General features: G+C 54.0%; 4 protein-coding genes across 7 annotated transcripts; 2 read left to right on the forward strand and 2 right to left on the reverse strand.

The window, feature by feature from the left end:
• Positions 1 to 10: 10 nt before the first annotated feature.
• On the forward strand, positions 11 to 1,846 carry LOC133493266 (tetraspanin-8-like). The gene is made up of 9 exons (XM_061806440.1): positions 11 to 188; positions 529 to 597; positions 676 to 792; positions 865 to 939; positions 1,022 to 1,117; positions 1,186 to 1,299; positions 1,377 to 1,409; positions 1,496 to 1,579; positions 1,648 to 1,846. Exons 1-9 carry the CDS (start codon positions 129 to 131, stop codon positions 1,786 to 1,788), a joined length of 789 nt encoding a protein of 262 aa, XP_061662424.1. The 5' UTR covers positions 11 to 128; the 3' UTR covers positions 1,789 to 1,846.
• A 140-nt stretch (positions 1,847 to 1,986) lies between these two features.
• rab21 (RAB21, member RAS oncogene family) lies at positions 1,987 to 5,461 on the reverse strand. Its single transcript, XM_061806441.1, has 7 exons — positions 5,181 to 5,461; positions 3,614 to 3,673; positions 3,421 to 3,528; positions 3,287 to 3,350; positions 2,615 to 2,669; positions 2,468 to 2,556; positions 1,987 to 2,382 (listed from the first exon to the last, which is right to left on the reverse strand). The coding sequence occupies exons 1-7, from the start codon at positions 5,319 to 5,321 to the stop codon at positions 2,243 to 2,245; spliced, it is 657 nt and encodes a 218-aa protein (XP_061662425.1). The 5' UTR covers positions 5,322 to 5,461; the 3' UTR covers positions 1,987 to 2,242.
• A 151-nt stretch (positions 5,462 to 5,612) lies between these two features.
• Positions 5,613 to 15,855, forward strand: LOC133493262 (myelin regulatory factor-like protein). Of its 4 annotated transcripts, none has more exons than XM_061806426.1 (23): positions 5,613 to 7,754; positions 7,851 to 8,025; positions 8,112 to 8,220; positions 8,332 to 8,833; positions 9,222 to 9,410; positions 9,495 to 9,690; positions 9,763 to 9,839; positions 9,912 to 10,022; positions 10,084 to 10,201; positions 10,278 to 10,478; positions 10,564 to 10,672; positions 10,739 to 10,848; positions 11,132 to 11,277; positions 11,342 to 11,488; positions 11,775 to 11,846; positions 12,490 to 12,536; positions 13,023 to 13,151; positions 13,216 to 13,263; positions 13,329 to 13,413; positions 13,501 to 13,575; positions 13,640 to 13,739; positions 13,821 to 13,892; positions 15,712 to 15,855. In XM_061806426.1, the coding sequence occupies exons 4-23, from the start codon at positions 8,493 to 8,495 to the stop codon at positions 15,799 to 15,801; spliced, it is 2,463 nt and encodes an 820-aa protein (XP_061662410.1). In that variant the 5' UTR covers positions 5,613 to 7,754; positions 7,851 to 8,025; positions 8,112 to 8,220; positions 8,332 to 8,492; the 3' UTR covers positions 15,802 to 15,855. The 4 variants fall into 4 exon arrangements, with proteins under 4 accessions (XP_061662410.1, XP_061662407.1, XP_061662408.1 ...); XM_061806423.1 differs by lacking the exon at positions 8,112 to 8,220 and having other exon boundaries at positions 8,332 to 8,419; positions 8,522 to 8,833; XM_061806424.1 differs by lacking the exon at positions 8,112 to 8,220 and having other exon boundaries at positions 7,949 to 8,025; positions 8,332 to 8,419; positions 8,522 to 8,833.
• Positions 14,151 to 17,898, reverse strand: cradd (CASP2 and RIPK1 domain containing adaptor with death domain). Its single transcript, XM_061806442.1, has 2 exons — positions 17,419 to 17,898; positions 14,151 to 16,198 (listed from the first exon to the last, which is right to left on the reverse strand). The coding sequence occupies exons 1-2, from the start codon at positions 17,774 to 17,776 to the stop codon at positions 15,918 to 15,920; spliced, it is 639 nt and encodes a 212-aa protein (XP_061662426.1). The 5' UTR covers positions 17,777 to 17,898; the 3' UTR covers positions 14,151 to 15,917.
• Positions 17,899 to 18,017: the final 119 nt, after the last annotated feature.

Raw genomic sequence — 18,017 nt, forward strand, 5'->3', positions numbered from 1 at the left:
GCCCCGCTCTTCCGATCTGTGAGCTGCCGCCCCGCTCACTCGTCTTCCGCACTTTGACGTGAACGCTTGCTCCCTGGTTTGGTTTTTTTTTTTTGGGGAAAACGTCGCCACCGAGGGAAAAGGCAAAGATGACTCAAGTGAACAGCTGCGTCAAGATAAGCTTGATCGTGTCCAACGTTTTCTTCGCAGTGAGTTGCTGCTTGTTGTTGCTTTTCTTCTTCTTCTTCTTCTTCTTCTTCTTCTTCCTTCCACTGAGTTTGAAGTGCGCACTTGCTCGTCAACATGCTAACGTTAGCTCACGTCTTCTTTTCCTCGGCCGCGTTTCTCTTCTTAATTTGACATTTGTCGAAAATGTGCCTTCGGAGCCGACGGATTCTGCGTTCAAATCCTGCGAGGAGTTGTCAAGTTTTCCCCCGTTTGCTTCATTTTTTTTTTTTTTTTTTTGCCCAAAAGTCGGCAACGGCTTTTGTCAATCCCCACGTGACCTGCCTGGCGTTGCCCAAAAGTTGTCATTCATTTTCGTGCCAGATTGTAGGGGGCGCTTGTCTCTGCTTGGCGCTGCTGCTGCAGGTGCTGACACACTTCAGTGATGCATCGGTAAACACAAACTCACGCAGCACACCCAGACGTGGCCTTTCTCCACTCACGTGCGCGCTCGCCCGTTGTGCCTTGCAGCTGGAGGGCCGCTCCGCCGGCCTGACTCTGCTGTACGTGGCGGGCGCCGTCACCGTGGTCGTCGCCGTCGTGGGCGCGTACGGCGCTATCCGACAGAGTCGACCCGCGCTCGTCGCGGTGAGTCCGCCGGGTCGGCGCGCTCGTCGCCCTTCAGACGAGATGTCACGCTGACCTCTTGTGTGTGTGTAGTTCCTGGTGTGCATGGTGATCGGCACGCTGCTGATGTTGCGCGTCGGCACCTCCGTGGCGGCCACGCGTCCCGAGGTGAGGCCTCCAAACCCGACGGGCGCGTTCACTCAAGTGGCGCCGTGTAAGTAATTGCGTGCGGCCGTCGTCGTTCTCCCAGATCGAGGGCGGGATGGCGGAGAGGTTTCGCCAGCTGCTGCCGTTGGATGTAGCCAAAGAGAAGACTCAGATCATCGCCAACGCCGTTCAAGAAAAGGTGAGGTCAAGGCCGACGTCACCGACCGACCGACCGACCGACTTGACGTCTTGAACGCGCCCGTACAGCTGCATTGCTGCGGCTTGTTCGGCTCGGACGACTGGCGCCAGAAGCTTCCGGACTCGTGCTTGTGCGACGCGCTGGATCAGGTGGAGGGCAAATGTCACGACGTCAGCTACAAGGTGAGGCGCTGCCGCCGACCGCTCCTCCCAGGTAGCGCCAAGCCAACTCGACCAACCCGTGTGTGTGTATGTTCCAGGTGATGACGCCCCAGAAGAAGTCCGTCTTCCAGGTGAGTGAGTGAGTGAGTGACTTGACTTGGGTCACGTGACCGCCGGTTGCAAATCCGCCGAGCGCCGACGGGTGGTTCGCCCGCAGCCGTGCTTCCCGATCATCGTCCGCTACGTCTTCTTGGCCTTTGACGTGGTGACGGGGATCGCCTTCGTGTTGGCCACCTTGGCGGTAAGCGTCGTTTGGGCCGGGCCGGGAGACGCCGGCGGTCCCGTCACTTCCTGTTCCCCTTTCGGCAGCTGCTGGGTCTGACGCTGTCGTCCATCCTCATCCATCAGCTGCGGGCGAGCGCGCGCCCCGCCGTGCTGCTGGTGCCCACCATCTTCAAGCCGGGGCCCCCCAAGTACCGGGAGCTCCACGACGTGCCCGTCGTCTACTAGGCCGCTGAAGAAAGCGCGGCCGTTTTGTTTTGAAATAAAAAGCACATTTCTGCTTTGAGTTGTAATCTGTGCACTTCACTATTTCCAAAGACGACTCCACTTGAGAATGTTGTTCCGCGGCAAATAAATGAAATCTCTTCTCTCTTTGTTCTCGCCTTGTGGCTGTCCGTCTCGAACCAAAGTCCACGTTACGCAGAAGACTTTGATCAGCATTTAATGAACAACAATAGTTATAATTGTATCAAACGAAGCTCACGATGGAGTGGGACATGCACGTTGTTACTTTAGCGCCGGCGTGTTAAGCGAGGGATGTTTCCGCACGGCTTCAAGCTCGGCGCGCCGCCGTCTCCCGACGTCACGCGGCCGTCGACTCCCGCTCGGACGGGAAGGTGGAGCCCGTTTCCCGGTCAACTTCCCGTCTTCGCCGTCCCTTCACGGACAAGCCGCGGGCGCGTTAGCCCGACGAGCAGCATCCGCCCGTGGGCGTGGCCTGCGGCTCATCGTCCACGATCTGCACGCCTCGCCGCCCGGACGCCGACTGGCCGCCGACGCTTCCTTTGGATCGCTCCTCGGCCTGCGCCGCCTCCATCATTCCTGCGCCAACGCAACACGTGCGTCACGTGACGCCGCGGCCAATTTGCATCGAGCTCGGTCAATAACGCTGAGCGTGTCTTCTTACTTTTACACAAGTCCAAGAAGAGCTCCTCGATGCCTTTGTTGAGCTTGGCGGACGTCCGGTAGTGTTTGGCCCCCACCGACGCCGCGTAACTATGACGACGACAAAGGAGTTAAGACAACGCCGGGCCGCGATGATGTCGTCGCTCACCTTTCTGCCTCCTCTGTCGAGACGTTCCTGTCTTTGTCCAAATCGATTTTATTACCTGCGTGACATTGGGACGTTTGGGTGAGGTCGGCGGTTGAAAACGTTTGCTCGCTGGAACTACAACAGCTTGTACGTAGCACAATCATGACAAATAATCATACAAATGCTGAATCGTGAAGCGGAACTGGCAACACGTAACATTGAAGTCTCCGTTTGGATTGAGAACACGGCTGCAGTTCTGCTCGTGGTGGGATTTTTGCTTCATTTGGTTCGTTGTTTCTCTTATTAATACGCCAGCACGTGCGTAAATATCTACCCTGACAGGATGAATCAGCGACACATATTTTCAGATGAAAAACAAGAAGTGGACTTTTAATAACTCCAGAAAACTAATGGGAAAAAGTTGATTTTGTCAAGAGTAGAGTTCTAATCTTAGAAGAAGAATGTATTGTCATCAAAGTCTCATGAGGGAAGAAATATTTGGACCGGAATTTCAAGAATACGCTTCTCTTCTCTTCTCTTCCTTTCATTTCATTTTTAGGAAGGGCACCTCCAACTTTCTTTCTTCAGGGTCGCTTTTAACAGACAGAGATCAATCAATTTCATACGGAATTGTCAGCCAAAGGCTTCATTTGCGCAACGGGCCAGTTTGAAACCGACGCGCCGGCCGCTTACCTACGATACATAAACAAATGTCGTTGCCCAGCATCTTCCGGAGTTCTTTGACCCAGCTCTTCACCTGCGAGGCAAACAGGAGCTCAGAACAAGGCGGGAGGCAAAGGCGGCGCACGGCGCGCGTCGCCCGTCACCTTCTGGAAGGAGTCCTCGTCGGTGATGTCGTACACCAGCACGGCCCCGTTGGAGTCTCGGTAGTAGATGGGACCCAAAGCGTGAAAGCGCTCCTGACCCGCCGTGTCCTGCACGAGCACACGCGCGCGCGAGCGCTCACGTGACCTGCCCGGGGCTCCACGTGCGCTGCCGGCCGGCCGGCCGGCGTCTTACCCAGATGGCGAGGTTGACCCGCTTTCCCGTGATGTTGAGCTTCTTGTTGAGGAAGGACGCCTGCACGCAAGAACGCATTCGACGTGAAGGAGAATCTGACAGGACAGAACTCACATAAGATCCACGACGATGAGGAGCTTTCATTCAACATTCGGCAAAATACGTTTGACAGGCCAAAGTCCAGCTTGACTTCTCCACACAAAATCATTTCTGTTGGCTTTCGATTGCGCGCCAACTCGTTGCACTTTGGACAGATGCCCAATTGGAGGTTCCAATACAAGCCAAACTCGTACAATTAACAAAAGCCAGGAAATATGTCCCACCGATGAGGACGTCGGCATTTGACCTTTGGGAATGGAATGAAGCTGCGCACATTCGAGAGACGCCCTTCAAGGAAATCAGCGTTGACAAATCCATTTTTCCTTTACTTTGACGACAGTTCAAAACAAGGCAAGCTTTGTTTTTCCTTCATACCATTTCTATTTATTTATTTATTTTTAAATCATAAACTTCCACATAAATCCGATTTTCTGAATGTTGGGGGGGGAACCTGATCTAAGCACGTCAACATGACTCTGGGGAAATTACGCAGGAAAAGTTCTTGAACTGAATAGCATTCGGGTACACTGGCACTGATCTATGGGCGAGAGGCGGCGTACACGCCATCAAGCGGTCACCGGCCAATCACGGGGCACCTCCAAACAAGCGAACGTTCACACCGACGGCTAAGTTAGTCCGTTTGGGTTTTTGGGACGTGGGCAGAAACCCACGGCGGCGCGGGGAGAACGTGCAAACTCCAGCCAGTCGATGCCGGGATTTGAACCCCGGTCCTCAGAACCGCGAGAGGCATGTGCAAACCAGATGTAACTAATTGGATATCATGAACCGAGCCGGGGACTGGACAGAACCAAGAGGAGCGTCCCACTCCCTCCAGCTCTCTCTCTCGGGTGGAATTGTACAAGTGAACTAGAAGCACATACCTCAGGTCAAAACAGGCCGATTGCCTTTCTGCTCATCAGCAAAACAATGTAACAAGGATTCCACAGAGTGGGAAATTGAAGCCGCTTGTCACTTTCGGGAAAAATAAATGCTACACGGGCCAGAAAAGTTGCCTTGTTTTGACGACGACTTTTGTAAGTAGAAGGTAAGCGCCAACACGCGCGCACAAATATGAAATCAATCCCGGGCCAGAGTTACGTCAAACATTGATCGATTGTTCCAGGAAAAAAAAAACAACAACAACAACAAAACATCCACACCCTGGGTGGGTGCACCTGCCTCCAAGTTGCGAGCAATCAATGCACAAAGGGCGCAATTGAAGCCTCCGTTGTGCGAAGACATTTTGGAATCGTGGAGACGCGATTGCAACATTTTATTTTCTTCCCGTGAGCTCGGCTGAGTGTTTAGTTTCAAGTCTTAACGCTCCAAACGAAGAAAAGGCGAACGTCAGTGGAGGCCATTTTCTGTGGAGCTTGTTTGGGGGTTTTTTCCGCCACAGCTGTGAGCTGCCAGTCAAAGCCGATCGTCAACCCCCGCCCGGCGACCGCTTGTTTCTCGCCCCGCTCACCTGGAGAGTCGTGATGTGTTTGTCGTTGAACTTGTTCTCGCAGTAGCGCAGCAGCATGGACGTCTTTCCCACGCAGCCTTCGCCCAGCAGGACCACCTTGAACGAGAAGCTCCTGCCGCCGCCGCCGCCAGCTGCCGCCATGGCGGCCGCTCGATGTGTCACAACAAGCTCGCGCCCCGCTAATGCTACAAATGCTAAAAATGTCGGCACGTCGGAAGGCGACTCGTGCGTAGCTCCCCCGCCCACTCCCTCCCTCCCCAAATAAACAAGTTCAATGAAATTAAAACAATAAAATTAAAAAAAAAAAATTCCAACACCCCCTCCCCCCCCCGCCTCCCCTTCAAAACAAACAAACAAAAAAAAAAAAGTAGGGACGTCGAATGGCGCTTGGAAAATACAGTAATATTCAGCGCGGCGCGGCGCGGCGACTCGAAGCTCGACAAATGGTCGTCAGGAGGCCAAGGCGACGTCTGCCTTCTGCCTTTCATCCGACTAATGGCGTCGCTGCGCTCGCGCCACAGATCGTCTCTTCGACTATCAGGCGACGTCGATTTTTCAGCTTTGTCGGGGCTTGAAACAAGTCTTCGAGTGAACTTAGTCCCGCGTCCAAACGGAATTCGGACATGTTTGTCGCCATTCTACACCGTGTTGTGCTTCAACGTCACACGAGTGGCCGTCAACGCGCAAACAAACAAACAAACAATTAAACCCCCCCCCCCCCGTCTCAGCAGAGGAAGACCTCCCCGCGGAGACGATCTGTGTTGCGTCACATGATGACGGTCCGCTCATCCTCATGATTCGAACAACATCTGACACATGTCAGCGGGTCTGGAATCCGATTGTAGCGCGACGGTGGGGGGCACCACGAGCTGCATTCGCACGTCATTACTTTTTGCTGTTGTTGTTGTTGTTGTAGATTGTGGGCGTTACCTTTCCTCCAGCTTCTTCCCACATTCCAAAAACTTTCAAATTGAATGTGACCACTCCATTATTACAACCAGCAGACATCCCGACACTTTCTTCTCTTTTTTTTCTCTTCTTTTTGCCTTGGGCTACTTTCCCATTCCATTGTGAGATGCCGCCAATTTTGTCTCACTCGGACACGATTTGTGTGAACTCGCCACTCAGCTCTATTTGCAGACGCGTTCTTGACAAAAACTGATCGGTCAAATAACAGCAGAAAAGCACCTGCACCATTTGCACAATCGACGCTCTTCCAGATGCGCGCGATACTGGTCTGTTGTGCTTCCATTTCTTGGCGTTTATATGTCAAAATGTTGCTGTTCAAGAGCCCACAACAACTACCGGCGACGACGGCGGCGGCTGACCAGATGACTTTGGAAATGTACTCGGTCTGAAATGACAAGTTTCCCTGTTGAAAATGGCAGAGTTGCGTGACGCTCTCAAATCATATTTCTAAAGCCGCAAAAAGATGATGGAATCGTCGCCGTCATTCAAAGTTTTGTTTGCGTTTTGCGTGGAGCAAACGTTGAGCTTCTGACAAATGTGCACAAACATTCCGACGAGTTGTTGCCGCTCTTCTTGGATGTTCCTTCAAAAAGTTGTGAAAAGAAAATGGTCACGACGACGTCTGGTGTCAAAGTGTGGAAAAGCTCGGCCGGCGGGTCAAGCGTTGGCTCACCCGCGTCGCCCTGAATCCGGACGGAGTCACGTGACCTTTGCCGCTTCGGGAGGCTGTTGAGGGCAATTTTGCACAATTGTTGCAGAAAGACGGGTTCGCGAGGGGACAGCTGTTGCTCGGGTCGAGGGCGGGACTCTGCGCGGGTCCATCAAGTTCCCTCACGGCGAATTGTCCCGTCCGTGTACGGAGGTGGCCCCTTTGCGGTCCACAAAGACGAGAGCGTTTGATGCGGGTGGACGCAATCCGGACCTGGGCCCTACAGAATGGTTTTGGATTTTTGGGACGGATCAGAGCGGAGACTGCGAGCCGGCCGGGCCCTCTCGTCCAACATCTGCGAAACCTCAGGAACGCGCGTCTGAAAAGGTTGTCCCGACTCCCCGTGAACGGAGCCCTTGCCGGAAGACGTCGCGGTGGCTTCCATTCCTGTCTGAGCCCAAGCGGGAGAGTCGACCCTTTTCAAATCTCAGACAAGCTAATAGATTGCACGGCGAGGTGGCGCTTGGAGTCAGAATTGCAAAAATAGAACCCGTTTGAGACTCCGGCGCTCCAATACGAGCCGATTGCCAGTCGCGAGTGAAAATGGGAGCAAGTGGATCTCAAATTGTAACCGTGAACACGTCGTCCGATTCCACCTTTTCTCCCGGTCGCGTTATCAAAACTTGAGTCACGGCACGTCACGAGTCTGAGGGGCCGACTCCGCCGACGGGCGTCCCGAGCACAGGTGCGGAGGAACACGCCTATTTCCTGTTCAAAGCTCAAAGTCCATCCGACGCAAACGTCCGCGACGCCACACGGCACCGAGAGAACCTCGCGACCCTTTCCAAAGGCGGACATCTGCTCAATAAACGAGAAGAAGGAAGTCCGTCAGGATCCAAACATGGAAGCCTGACGGCCGACCGAGGCCGCGACAGCCATCTTGGCCGCGCAGGCGGGTGAGCTCCGACAAAGCCGCCCGAGTCCCACTTGCGCGTCGTTTCAAATCTTACAAGCGCACGACACCTTGGTCTCGTCGCCGAGCGACGCCACAGGTCCTCCTCTCGGTCGGCTGTCGGCGCGCGACTCGGGTTTGTGTTGTCCGCTGGCGCCGCTCATCGATTCTGACGGCGTCCGACGCGCTCCTCCCCAGCCAGCGCCGCCCGGCGGCCGCCATGGAGCCCGCAGCCGTGCACGGCGAGAAGGAGGCGCTGCAGCAGTTCTTCAGCGGTGAGTGTCGAGTCGAGCCAGCGGAAGGGTCGCACGGTCGCATACGCCTACGAGTGGACGTCCCATTTTGTTGTGAATTTCGCCAGTCGGCTCCTTGCTGTCAAAGAGAAAATGGAGGAGAGGGCCTTCAAAAGTCGACACCGGGTCAAATCAAGTCGAGCTGAACTTTCACCCCAGAGGCCAGGACACACGTTTGTGCGCTCCAAGTTGTGCCTCGACGAATCGGGACGCCACGTTGTTGTTGTTGTTGTTGTTGTTGATGATGATGTTCGGGGCGAGCGATGACGTCAGCGTGATCCCGTGCAGGTCAGGATGTGAGCCAGGTTCTGGACAGTTCCGTCGCCGTGGATACCAGCCTCCTGGAGCAGTATCTCGGGAGCGACTTCAGCGCTTTGTGAGACGTCGCACGCCGACCGCCGACTGTCGCGTTTTGCCGGACGAGGTTTACGTGCGCGTCGCGGACCTTGATGCCTTTTTGTCTTCTTGCGGTTCGTAGCGGGCTTCCCGAGTCTCCTCCGGACTCTGACGTCTGCTCGCCCGAGCGGATCCCGGGTCGGCGGTCGTCTCCGCCCACCGTCTCGCGCTCCGGCGCTAATTCCAACGTGAGTGCAGGTTTCCAACCGGAGCGGACCTATTGGGCCGGCCCGCCGACAGTCCCGCCGATGCGCCCGGCGCGGCTTCCCCATTTCGGCCAACCGGAGAGCTCCGGCTCCGGACCTTCCGACGGGCTCGACGGTTCCTGGACGCCTTCGGGATCGCGCCCCCCAGCCCTCTGCTTGGCGGACTCCGCCTCCTCCTTGCATTCCCAGTGAGTACTCGAAGTCAAAAGATGCGCTTCGAGTGTTACCCTGCGATATTGCCATTCACCAAATTGCAGATTTATTCCAACTTCCATTTCGCTTCCCCTCACGCGGGTCGCCTCTGACAGCCATCTTCGGGGGGGCACGCCAGCACATAGAAAAAACAAAGAAGCATTTCCCACCAATGCAGATTTCAACGTATTGCAAATCTTTTTTTTTTATTTTTTAGAAGATTTAATATCGGCATTGACCCTAAAACCAGGACAAATTCCCGCTGCAGACCAAAGACAGAAGATGTCTGGTGACAGAAACCCCTCCGCCTGTCGTTAGTTGCGCGGCAGGTCTTAGTCGACGATCAGTCGGAAGCTTTTTCTTTGTCTTTGTCTTTGTCTCGAGTTCCCCCGACAGAAGCAAAAGGAAACGAAGCGAGTCCCGGGACTCGTCGTCGTCGAGACCAGATCAAGTCGCGCTCGGGAGCGACGCCGACGGCGGTCGAGGAGTCCCCGTTCCGGGCGGCTCCTTGACGTGGGAGAACTTCCGCCCGGCGGACTGGAACGCCATGCTGGATGCCAACTTGGGCGCAATGTGAGTGCCGCACGTGGTCTTTGGGGTTCCTTGTGCGTGCGCGTGGGACCTGACGGGCTTGCGCGACCCGTCCCGTGCGCCCAGCTGCCCACCCGTCCTGGCGGTGGACACGGACAAAGGTTTCACCTTCTCGCCGGCCGACGACGCTTTCGTGTGCCAGAAAAAGAACCACTTCCAGGTGACGGTTCACGTGGGCGTGGCCGCGGAGCCGGCGTACGTGACCACGCCGCTCGGCGTGTGCCGGCCGGACCGTCTCGACGTCAATGTTTTTGGCATCAAGGTACTTCACGGGTTTCTAGGCGTCAAAACCGTCGGCCCGACGTCGACCCTAACGTCCCCTCGGCCCCGCCAGATGGAATCTCCCGAGCGGCGCGTGACCATGGAGCAGTCTCAGGCCGACCGCACCAAGAAGCCGCTGCGGCCAGTCAGGTCGGCCCGCGCCGCGGCGGTCGCCCGGGGAAGGGTCGCCGCCTCGACGTGACTCAAGTTTGATGCCCGCAGGGTCGGCGTAGCGACCGGCGGGGTGAGCAAAGTGACACTGGGACGCCTCCATTTCAGCGAGACCACCGCCAACAACATGAGGAAGCGGGGACGGCCCAACCCCGACCAGAGGTGTGTGTGTGTGTGTGTGTGTCAATGTGCGAGTGCGCGTCTGCCAATTGCGCTTGTCCAGGTATTTCCAGATGGTGGTCGGATTGTACGCCGCCACCGGCAGAGAGGGAGACGGTGACCAGTCGTCGTCGTCGTCCTTCCTCTTGGCCGCCCTCGTGTCCGAGAAACTCATCGTCAGGGTGAGCGCCCGCGCCCGCGCCCGCGCCGCACGCCGTTTTGTAGGATTTCTCACAGGCAAAAAAAACGCACACGCAGGCTTCCAACCCGGGCCAGTTTGAGATGGACAGCGACCCCCTGTGGCAGCGCGGGGCGGCGCAGGACGCGGTGGCATGTCACGGCCGGGTGGGCATCAACACGGACGCCCCCGACGAGGCCCTGGTGGTGTGCGGCAACGCCGCCGTCATGGGCCGCCTCATGCGACCCTCCGACCGGCGCGCCAAGCACAACATCCGGGAGGTGCGGACGGGAAGTGACGTCACGCGGAGGGGGGGGGGGGGGGGTGCGGGGACCCTGAAAGACGAGCGAGATGTCGTGTTGTCAGGTGGACCCCGAGGAGCAGCTGCGGAGGATCACGCAGATGCGAGTGGTGGAATTCGACTACAAGCCCGAGTTTGCCTCCAGCATGGGCATCGAACACACGCACTGCACAGGTGTGACGGTTTGCGTCACATTGCGTGCACCGCTTGCGGATATCCATCCAAATGCGCCATTTTCAGGTGTGCTGGCTCAGGAAGTCAAGGAGCTCCTCCCTTCGGCCGTCAAGGAGGTGGGAAGGGTCAGGTGTCACGACGGCCGCGAGATCGACAACTTCCTGTTGGTGGACAAGGTGGGCCACTCGCGAGTCTTCCAACGGACGAGGACAATGGACGCTGGGAAAATGTCAAAGTCGGCGTTTTGGAGTGGCCGCGATCGGCCCGCAAACTGGGCTCGTTTAGACCAGTTCCGACGGGAACGGGACCAAATTCTTGCCGACCGTTGAGAGGCGCTCGTAGAGCTCGGAGCAGAGTCAGACGGTTTGAAAGTATCCTGAGGGGAGATGGAGGTCAAGGTCCCACTCGCCAGAAAGCCTTTCCAGCCTTTTCCTCCTTCCTTTCCTCGCCGCTCCGCAGGAGCAGATCTTCATGGAGAACGTGGGCGCCTTGCAGCAGCTCTCCAAGATGACCGACAGCCTGGAGACTCGCGTCAGCGAGTTGGAGGTGTGGAAGCGACGCCTCGCTAAGCTCAAGAGCCTGACGGGCAGCCTGCGCTCCGCAGGGTACTTCCTCTCGCCGCTGCTCCTCCTCAAGGCGCCGTCAAAATAAAACGTCTTCTCCCGACAGGACGTCGAGGAAAGCCAGCACCGCGTCGGCGTCGGCGCAGAGTTTGCGCTCCGGTCCCAGAACCTCGGAGGCGGACGGCGACGGTTGCGTGTCGCCGAGGATGTTCCGGGCCGGCGTCCTCACGCTGTGCCTCGCCGTTGCGGTCTGGTAGGCGGCGACGTGACTTCCCGTTTGCCTTCGCGTTCGCAGATCCGCCATTCCGACGGCTGAGCCGCCAAAGATTCCGATTGTGAAAATTGGGAGGTTTTGCCTTCGACTAATCGATCTTTGGCGGCGGAGCGCCGACCACGAGATGGCAGAAGCTACAATTAAGACGTTGCCATTCATACGAGAGAATATGTTCAATGAAATGGGCCCACAATCCAGATCAGCTCGTCATTATTTCAGGTCTGGTGACCCGGAACGTGTGTGTGTGTGTGTGTGTGCGCAACAGCATCATCACCGTCGGCGCCGTCCACCTGCTCCACGTGACGCAACACAACGTGGACTCGTCGCCTGGCGTCAGGTGATTTCAGCGCTTTTTCTCAACGTTTCAAATTTGAATTGCAACCGGCAGAGATGACGCAGTGCCGATCGTTCTTCTTCATCCATTTTCCGCGAGAACGTGATGATTTTCACGCCTGATGCATTTCCCTCAGCGGCGCACCCAAACCGACGTCACGGACGCGAGGCTCGGCCCTTTGCCTTTTGTCAAAAGCTCATTAAGTCATTTCTGCAGCTCGGGGGCAAACAAAATCTTGACTGTGAAAAATAATTGCCACCAATGAAGGAAATCTTAGCTGTCCAACAAGCCGCCTGATGTAAAATCCACGCAGCAACGCGTCAACAGTGGCGAATTTAGCAGCTTTTTCTTTTCTCATCTCCGCTTGACCTTCAAAATGTCCGCCGACAACATTGAGACGCCTCAGTCGGTCGTATCGAAGCCGATTGCGGCACTCAAAAGGATGAATTTAATTTTCTTACTCGATTTGATGTTCATCCTGGTTGACGGCGACGGCTCGATGCGTTCGTCTCTGTGGATCAGAATCAAATGATCAAAAAAATAACACTGATTTTAATATTGCACGACACCATGTTGTATCATAATGTCATTGGCAAATCATCAAAAGGTCAAGGGAAGTGACTTGTTTTGGTTTTGTGTGTGTCAGTAACAGCAGCGCACTTCCCGTCCTGACCACCGCGAGCAGCAGCGCAGGTAAGCGAGCCCGCCCCGAACGCAACCGAGGCCGTCGGGAAGGTTTCGGTCGCGAGCGTCATCGCTGCGCGCTTGACGTGGTTCAAAGCGTCGCAAAATAAGTGCCATTCGTCCAAGAAATATCACTCCGAATTGGAAGTAGTCGTGAGAGATGTGAAAAGTCTCCCACTCGGGGCTGACGTCACCCGCGTGAGCAAATTCTTCCGATTTTCGCCGCGCTCCACTATTTGACCCCCCCGAGTCAGTCGATCTCAAGAGTCCTCCTGGGTTTGTATCCGGGACGGAAACCATTTGAGCATTTTGAGACCGGGGTCGAGTTTTGAAATCGATTCTCAAGCTGGCTGGGAGCCAATGAAAAGACTTTGGAATCGGCGTTCTCGGCAGCATTCAGAACCGGCGGAAGTAGTTTTGCGCACAATTTGGGTTCAACTATGGAAAAATCCGTTTGGGACCGATTCCTCATTGATTTTGGGGACGTGCTTTCAGCGCCGCCCGTCACCCCACCGGGGGCCTGGCCCCCCGACGTGCACTTCTGCCACCTGCTCTACTGCGACACCGTGTACTGCTGCCCTCCGCCGCCGGACGGCGGCCCGTCGCAGGCGAACCGCGGGGCGGGTGAGCGCCCGGATCGCCAGAGGTGGTCACGTGACAGGAAGTGACAACGTTTGTTTGTTTGTAGAGAAAAACCCAGACGACTTCCTCCAGAAGCTCCAAAGCTCCACAGATTGTATGAACACACTCAACACACGCTCGCGCCGCGTGACACTACACCAGCGTGTTTGTGCGTCGCAGGGACAAACACGACCATCCAGTCCTTCCTGATCAAAGAGAACCAGCAGGTGATCGACGGCCGCTATTGCGTGCGAGACGAGTGCGGGTGAGTGTCGAAGTTCACCGTAGCCGCGCGACCCCAGACGAACCCCGGAAATGCCCTCTGAGCGCCTCCCCGCCTTGTCGTCTCCAGACCGGACCGGTTCGTCTTCCAAGTTCCCGTCAGTCCGTTCGTCCCCGTCAACATGCGAGTGACGCTCCTCATGAAGTGAGATTCCTTCGCGTCGGCCTGGCGCCCGCGCACACTTAACGCGTGCGCCGGTGCCGTTTAGTTCCACAGAGCTGCTGGTGGTGCACCTGTGCGCCTCGCACGAGTCGTCCACCTGCGGCGGAAACCCGCTCGGCGCCGGTCGCTATCCGCCCAACACGCAGGTGAAGGCGCCTCTCCGCTCGAGCGGCGGCTCCCTCCGGTGGCCCGGAGGAGCATCGCTGACACGACTCGCGCTTTCGCAGGGGGAGCACGAGTGGCCGCTGCACGTGGCTCGCCTCTACCACGCCTCGTACCACTTTCGCTCCACGGTGGCCGTAAGGATGCGTCCCATCGTGCGCTCTCCGCCGTCACACCGATACGAGCAGATAAGTCATCCCCCGCTCCGTCGTCGACGGTCGGCCTTTTGTTCAAGGTTTTCCTTCCGTCCGCCCGTCTTCAAAACACGTCTCGGGTCTTTCCCAATCCGGTTTTTCTATTTGGCCGTCACGACGACGGAGGGGGGGGATTGCTGCATTTCTCTCACGCAAACATTGTGCGAGTCGCCGTCATTTTCATTTCAATGATGAATCAGATGGTTTTAAAATGCTTTTAATTTGCATCCCGAGACCAACGAGACAATCGTTCAAATTGACGGTGCGGCTAACGGCCAAACATCGTTTGATCGCCAAAAGCTTGATTTGCTCGAAATGAAAGCGGACTTTCCTGAAAATACAAACGTGAGCACCGAAGGTGCAAAGTCCTGCTCGGGGGGGGCGGAGGTCCTGTTGCATGCCTAACCCTAACCGGAAAATTTGGGAAAAAAAATGGATGGCTGCGGCGCATTCTGGCGATATTTGTGAACAAAATTCTGACATTTTGAAGTAAGTCCTCACCCAAAAAAAAAAAAAAAAAAATTGGGCAGAAGTTCCCCAAGGGCCGAGCCCAGATTTTTTTTTGGCCCCCATCCCTCAATCACTGGAAAGCACAAAATCACATTTGTCATTAAAATATGCCATCTTATCACAGAACAAATGAACTATTCCGTAAAAATTGTCCTCCCCCCCCCCCACATGATACATATCATCGTATAAATACAGAATATACACAAAAATATATCCTCAAATTTCGACACCGTACAGCAAAACATGTTAAAGAAGTTGATGTGTAGTAATTACGATTAAGGTTTAAGTCTCAAACTCGTTACGTCTGTTACACTCGACCACATTGCTCACTATCTATAAAATATACATCTAGTGAGTTGCCTTTAATATTTATGTCAATGATTTTTAACTGACTTCCCAGGTTTGTCGACCTTTCTAGTGTAGCCGGACAAAAAAAAAAAAAAAAAAAAAACCCTCAAGCCGTGACCGCTTGAACGTGTTCCTAACGTCACTGTCTGCCTGTTTGAACCTACGCAACCCGTCCCGCATGAATGACTTCATACCAAACGACATTCACTGATCAATCTTCCTTTTGTGTGCGCACTTTGTGGCTTCCGTTCTCGCCGAAATTTTGAAAACTCCGAGATACGGCGAGGTCGTGAGAACGCGAGGGGAGGGGCGTTACTGTCACTGGTGCAGTGATTTCCAACCTTTCGAGAGCCAAGGCACACAGTTTTTATTTGAAATTGAAAAATCCCACGGCACACCAACAAAAGTCAATGTCACCAAAAATGGATCGATTCATTACTGTACGCACTTCCTGCCATCTAATAGAAGAGGATTTTTGTTGTTGTTTTGTTCTGTCTGTCATTCTGCCTCACTGGAATCAAGAGACATTTTTTTCTTGGAATAAAAGGTTTTTTTTTTTTTTTGCAATTACACAAAATTGGATAACTTCCGCCGGCACACTGTTTGGGAATCACTGGACTCGTGTTAGCGCCTCAACGTGGCTCCGCTCGTGAAAGCAAAACAACAAACTCAAACGCGCACTCGTTCAACGTTGTCGACTAAAAGCCAGATTCATTTGAGGCAATTTTTCCTCAATTTTCCGGAGGATTTTTCATGAAAATCCGGAGGACTTTCATCACTAATTTGCAAACGTGCACAAGTTGAAGCTAAACCAGGTCCGTCAAACGCTTCGGAGACGAACCGCTCGATGTCGCGCCCCCGAGCCGAGCCGAGTCGAGCCTCACGTCGCGTGACCTGTGCGCAGGGCCAAGCCGACTGCAGTACCGACCATCACTTCGGGGGGGCGCTCTTCACGGACTACCACTTCTACTTCTACCGCCGCTGCAGCAACTGACGACGCTTCGCTTTTTTTTTTTTTTTTTTGCAGTCTAAAAAATGTCATTGGGAGAGGAAAAAAAAATGTAAAGTGTAAATAAAACTGTCAAAGTCCAATTGAAGTCTCGGCCCGGTTCAAGACATCAAGACGTCCCGCAGGACCGACGAGTGCACGCCGGCGGCCAGCAGGCTCCGCTGCAGTCTCCGCGCCGTGGCGCTCTTCCCTTGCGTGCGTCTCCATAGCAGCAGCGCGGCCAGCGCGGCGTCGCGGCAGCAGAGGGCGTTGTCGGCGCGGCAATGGAAGAGGGCGGCGGCCGACACGCCCAGGTCCGTCGCCACCGACTCCCACTCGGCGCCCAGGGCCGACGCCAAACGCGAAAGCTGACGGTCGGAAGGGACTTCTTGCCACACGTCGGCTAACGGAGCAAAGCGTGCGCACGCACAAGCCAGAAAAAAAAAAAATATATATATATATATATATATATAGATATATATCTATATATATCTATAGATATAGATATATTTTGCACATGTCGAGGATCAGAAAAAAAAAAAAAAGAAACCGGTCGACACCCACTTTACATTTGAATTGTTTTAAACAATTCAGAGCCATTTTTAGTTCGATGCGATGACACCGATTGTAATATCAAAAATAAATGAGCTTTTTTTCCATTCAATGAGACATTTACAAAGATTAACACTCATTTTGAATCACCGGTTAAGTCCTTTTCGTCAACTAATAAATGACTACCCACGATTAGTTGATGATGATCACGCATACCCGTCAACTCGTACGGTGAATCTTACGTGTACTGCCGTATATCACCAAAAAATAAAAAATAACTAACTAATCAGACGGAGTCTGAAAATTTCCGTTTATTCACTAGAAATAAGGAATTGATCGTCGGCATTGAGTCGATATGTAATCTTTCTTTTCCCCTCTGTCTTCCAAATATCTGAGGTATTGTGGCCCGGCTCATAAGTCGCCACCTTTTTGATCTTTCTAACACATTAAGTTCAGATATTATCATTATGGAGATCTACAATAAAAATCAGTGAAAAACTTTTGTGTTTTTTTTATTATGACAGATCATTGGCTTCGGTATGTTATGAGGATTTTTTTGGGGGGTAGTTTCCACAGGTTGGGGCTGCGAAAAGTGCGGTCAGGTACGATCACAAACTATTTTCCAAACAAAGATGACTTTGGATTGATGTTGCTCATTTTCCCTTTTTCAAACGGAACCGACAAGTTGACCCAGTCCGATCGACATGATTGCTCAAAACATTTTTTAGATCAGTCAGCCACAAACTCAAAAAAAACTGCGAATTTTTTTTTTTCCATCCAAACTTATTTGACGTTCTAAAAATCAATGAATGGCGAATCCATGACGTCACATATGCAAACGAGGTTCCGTTTTTTGGGAAAGTCGATAAAAGAATTCCAACGAATTTCATGTTCATGCTTGCAAAGTTGAAGATTCTCAAATGTAACACCCAACCTGCCGTTTCAAAACTAATTTCATTTCATTCGGCTCCTGTTTGATGGAATCTTTCCCCAAATTTGAAATGTCCCGTTTGCCGAATTGGTCCATTTCGAGGAACGTGTGTGTGTGTGTGTGTGTGTGTGACGTCATACCGGTATCCGCTGGCCTCCTCCGGGGACTCGACGGAGAGTCGCTGGGCCCGCTCCCGATCCCGCTCTCGATCCCGGTCCGGACGTCGAGTTCCTCGCGCAGCAGTCGTTGCCGGACCCAGCCGAAGTCGTCGAGAGCCGCGAGGAAGCACCGGAAGGCGTCCGGGCCGCGGTTCGGCAGCAGGTCGAGCAGCTTCCGGCACCGCTTCCGCTCGGTGCTCTCTGCCAAAATATCGTCCAGCTGCGCGGCCGTCAGTATGTCCTCCTGGTACAAGAAGGGCAGCACGCCGTCCGACACCAGCAGCTCCTCGCACAAATAGACGCGCAGCTTCCGCAGAACTTCTCTGTGGACCGGACCCATTTCCCTCTCCGACGCCGCGATCGTGCTTCTCGTTTGTGTGTCCGTTCAGAAACAAGGAGGCGGACCAAAGGTCTTTTCTCGATCGTCAGGACACACACACACACACACACACACACACACACAATTGACCACTTTTATATATATGTAAAATTCAACTTCAAGTGACTTTAGTAAAAAAAAAAAAAAAAAAAAAAAAGAAGAAGAAAACAGTTTGGCAATAAGCCAGATTGCCCCCAAATGA

The sequence above is a fragment of the Syngnathoides biaculeatus genome, chromosome 20 (genome assembly GCF_019802595.1).
Source record: "Syngnathoides biaculeatus isolate LvHL_M chromosome 20, ASM1980259v1, whole genome shotgun sequence".
NCBI lineage: Eukaryota > Metazoa > Chordata > Actinopteri > Syngnathiformes > Syngnathidae > Syngnathoides > Syngnathoides biaculeatus.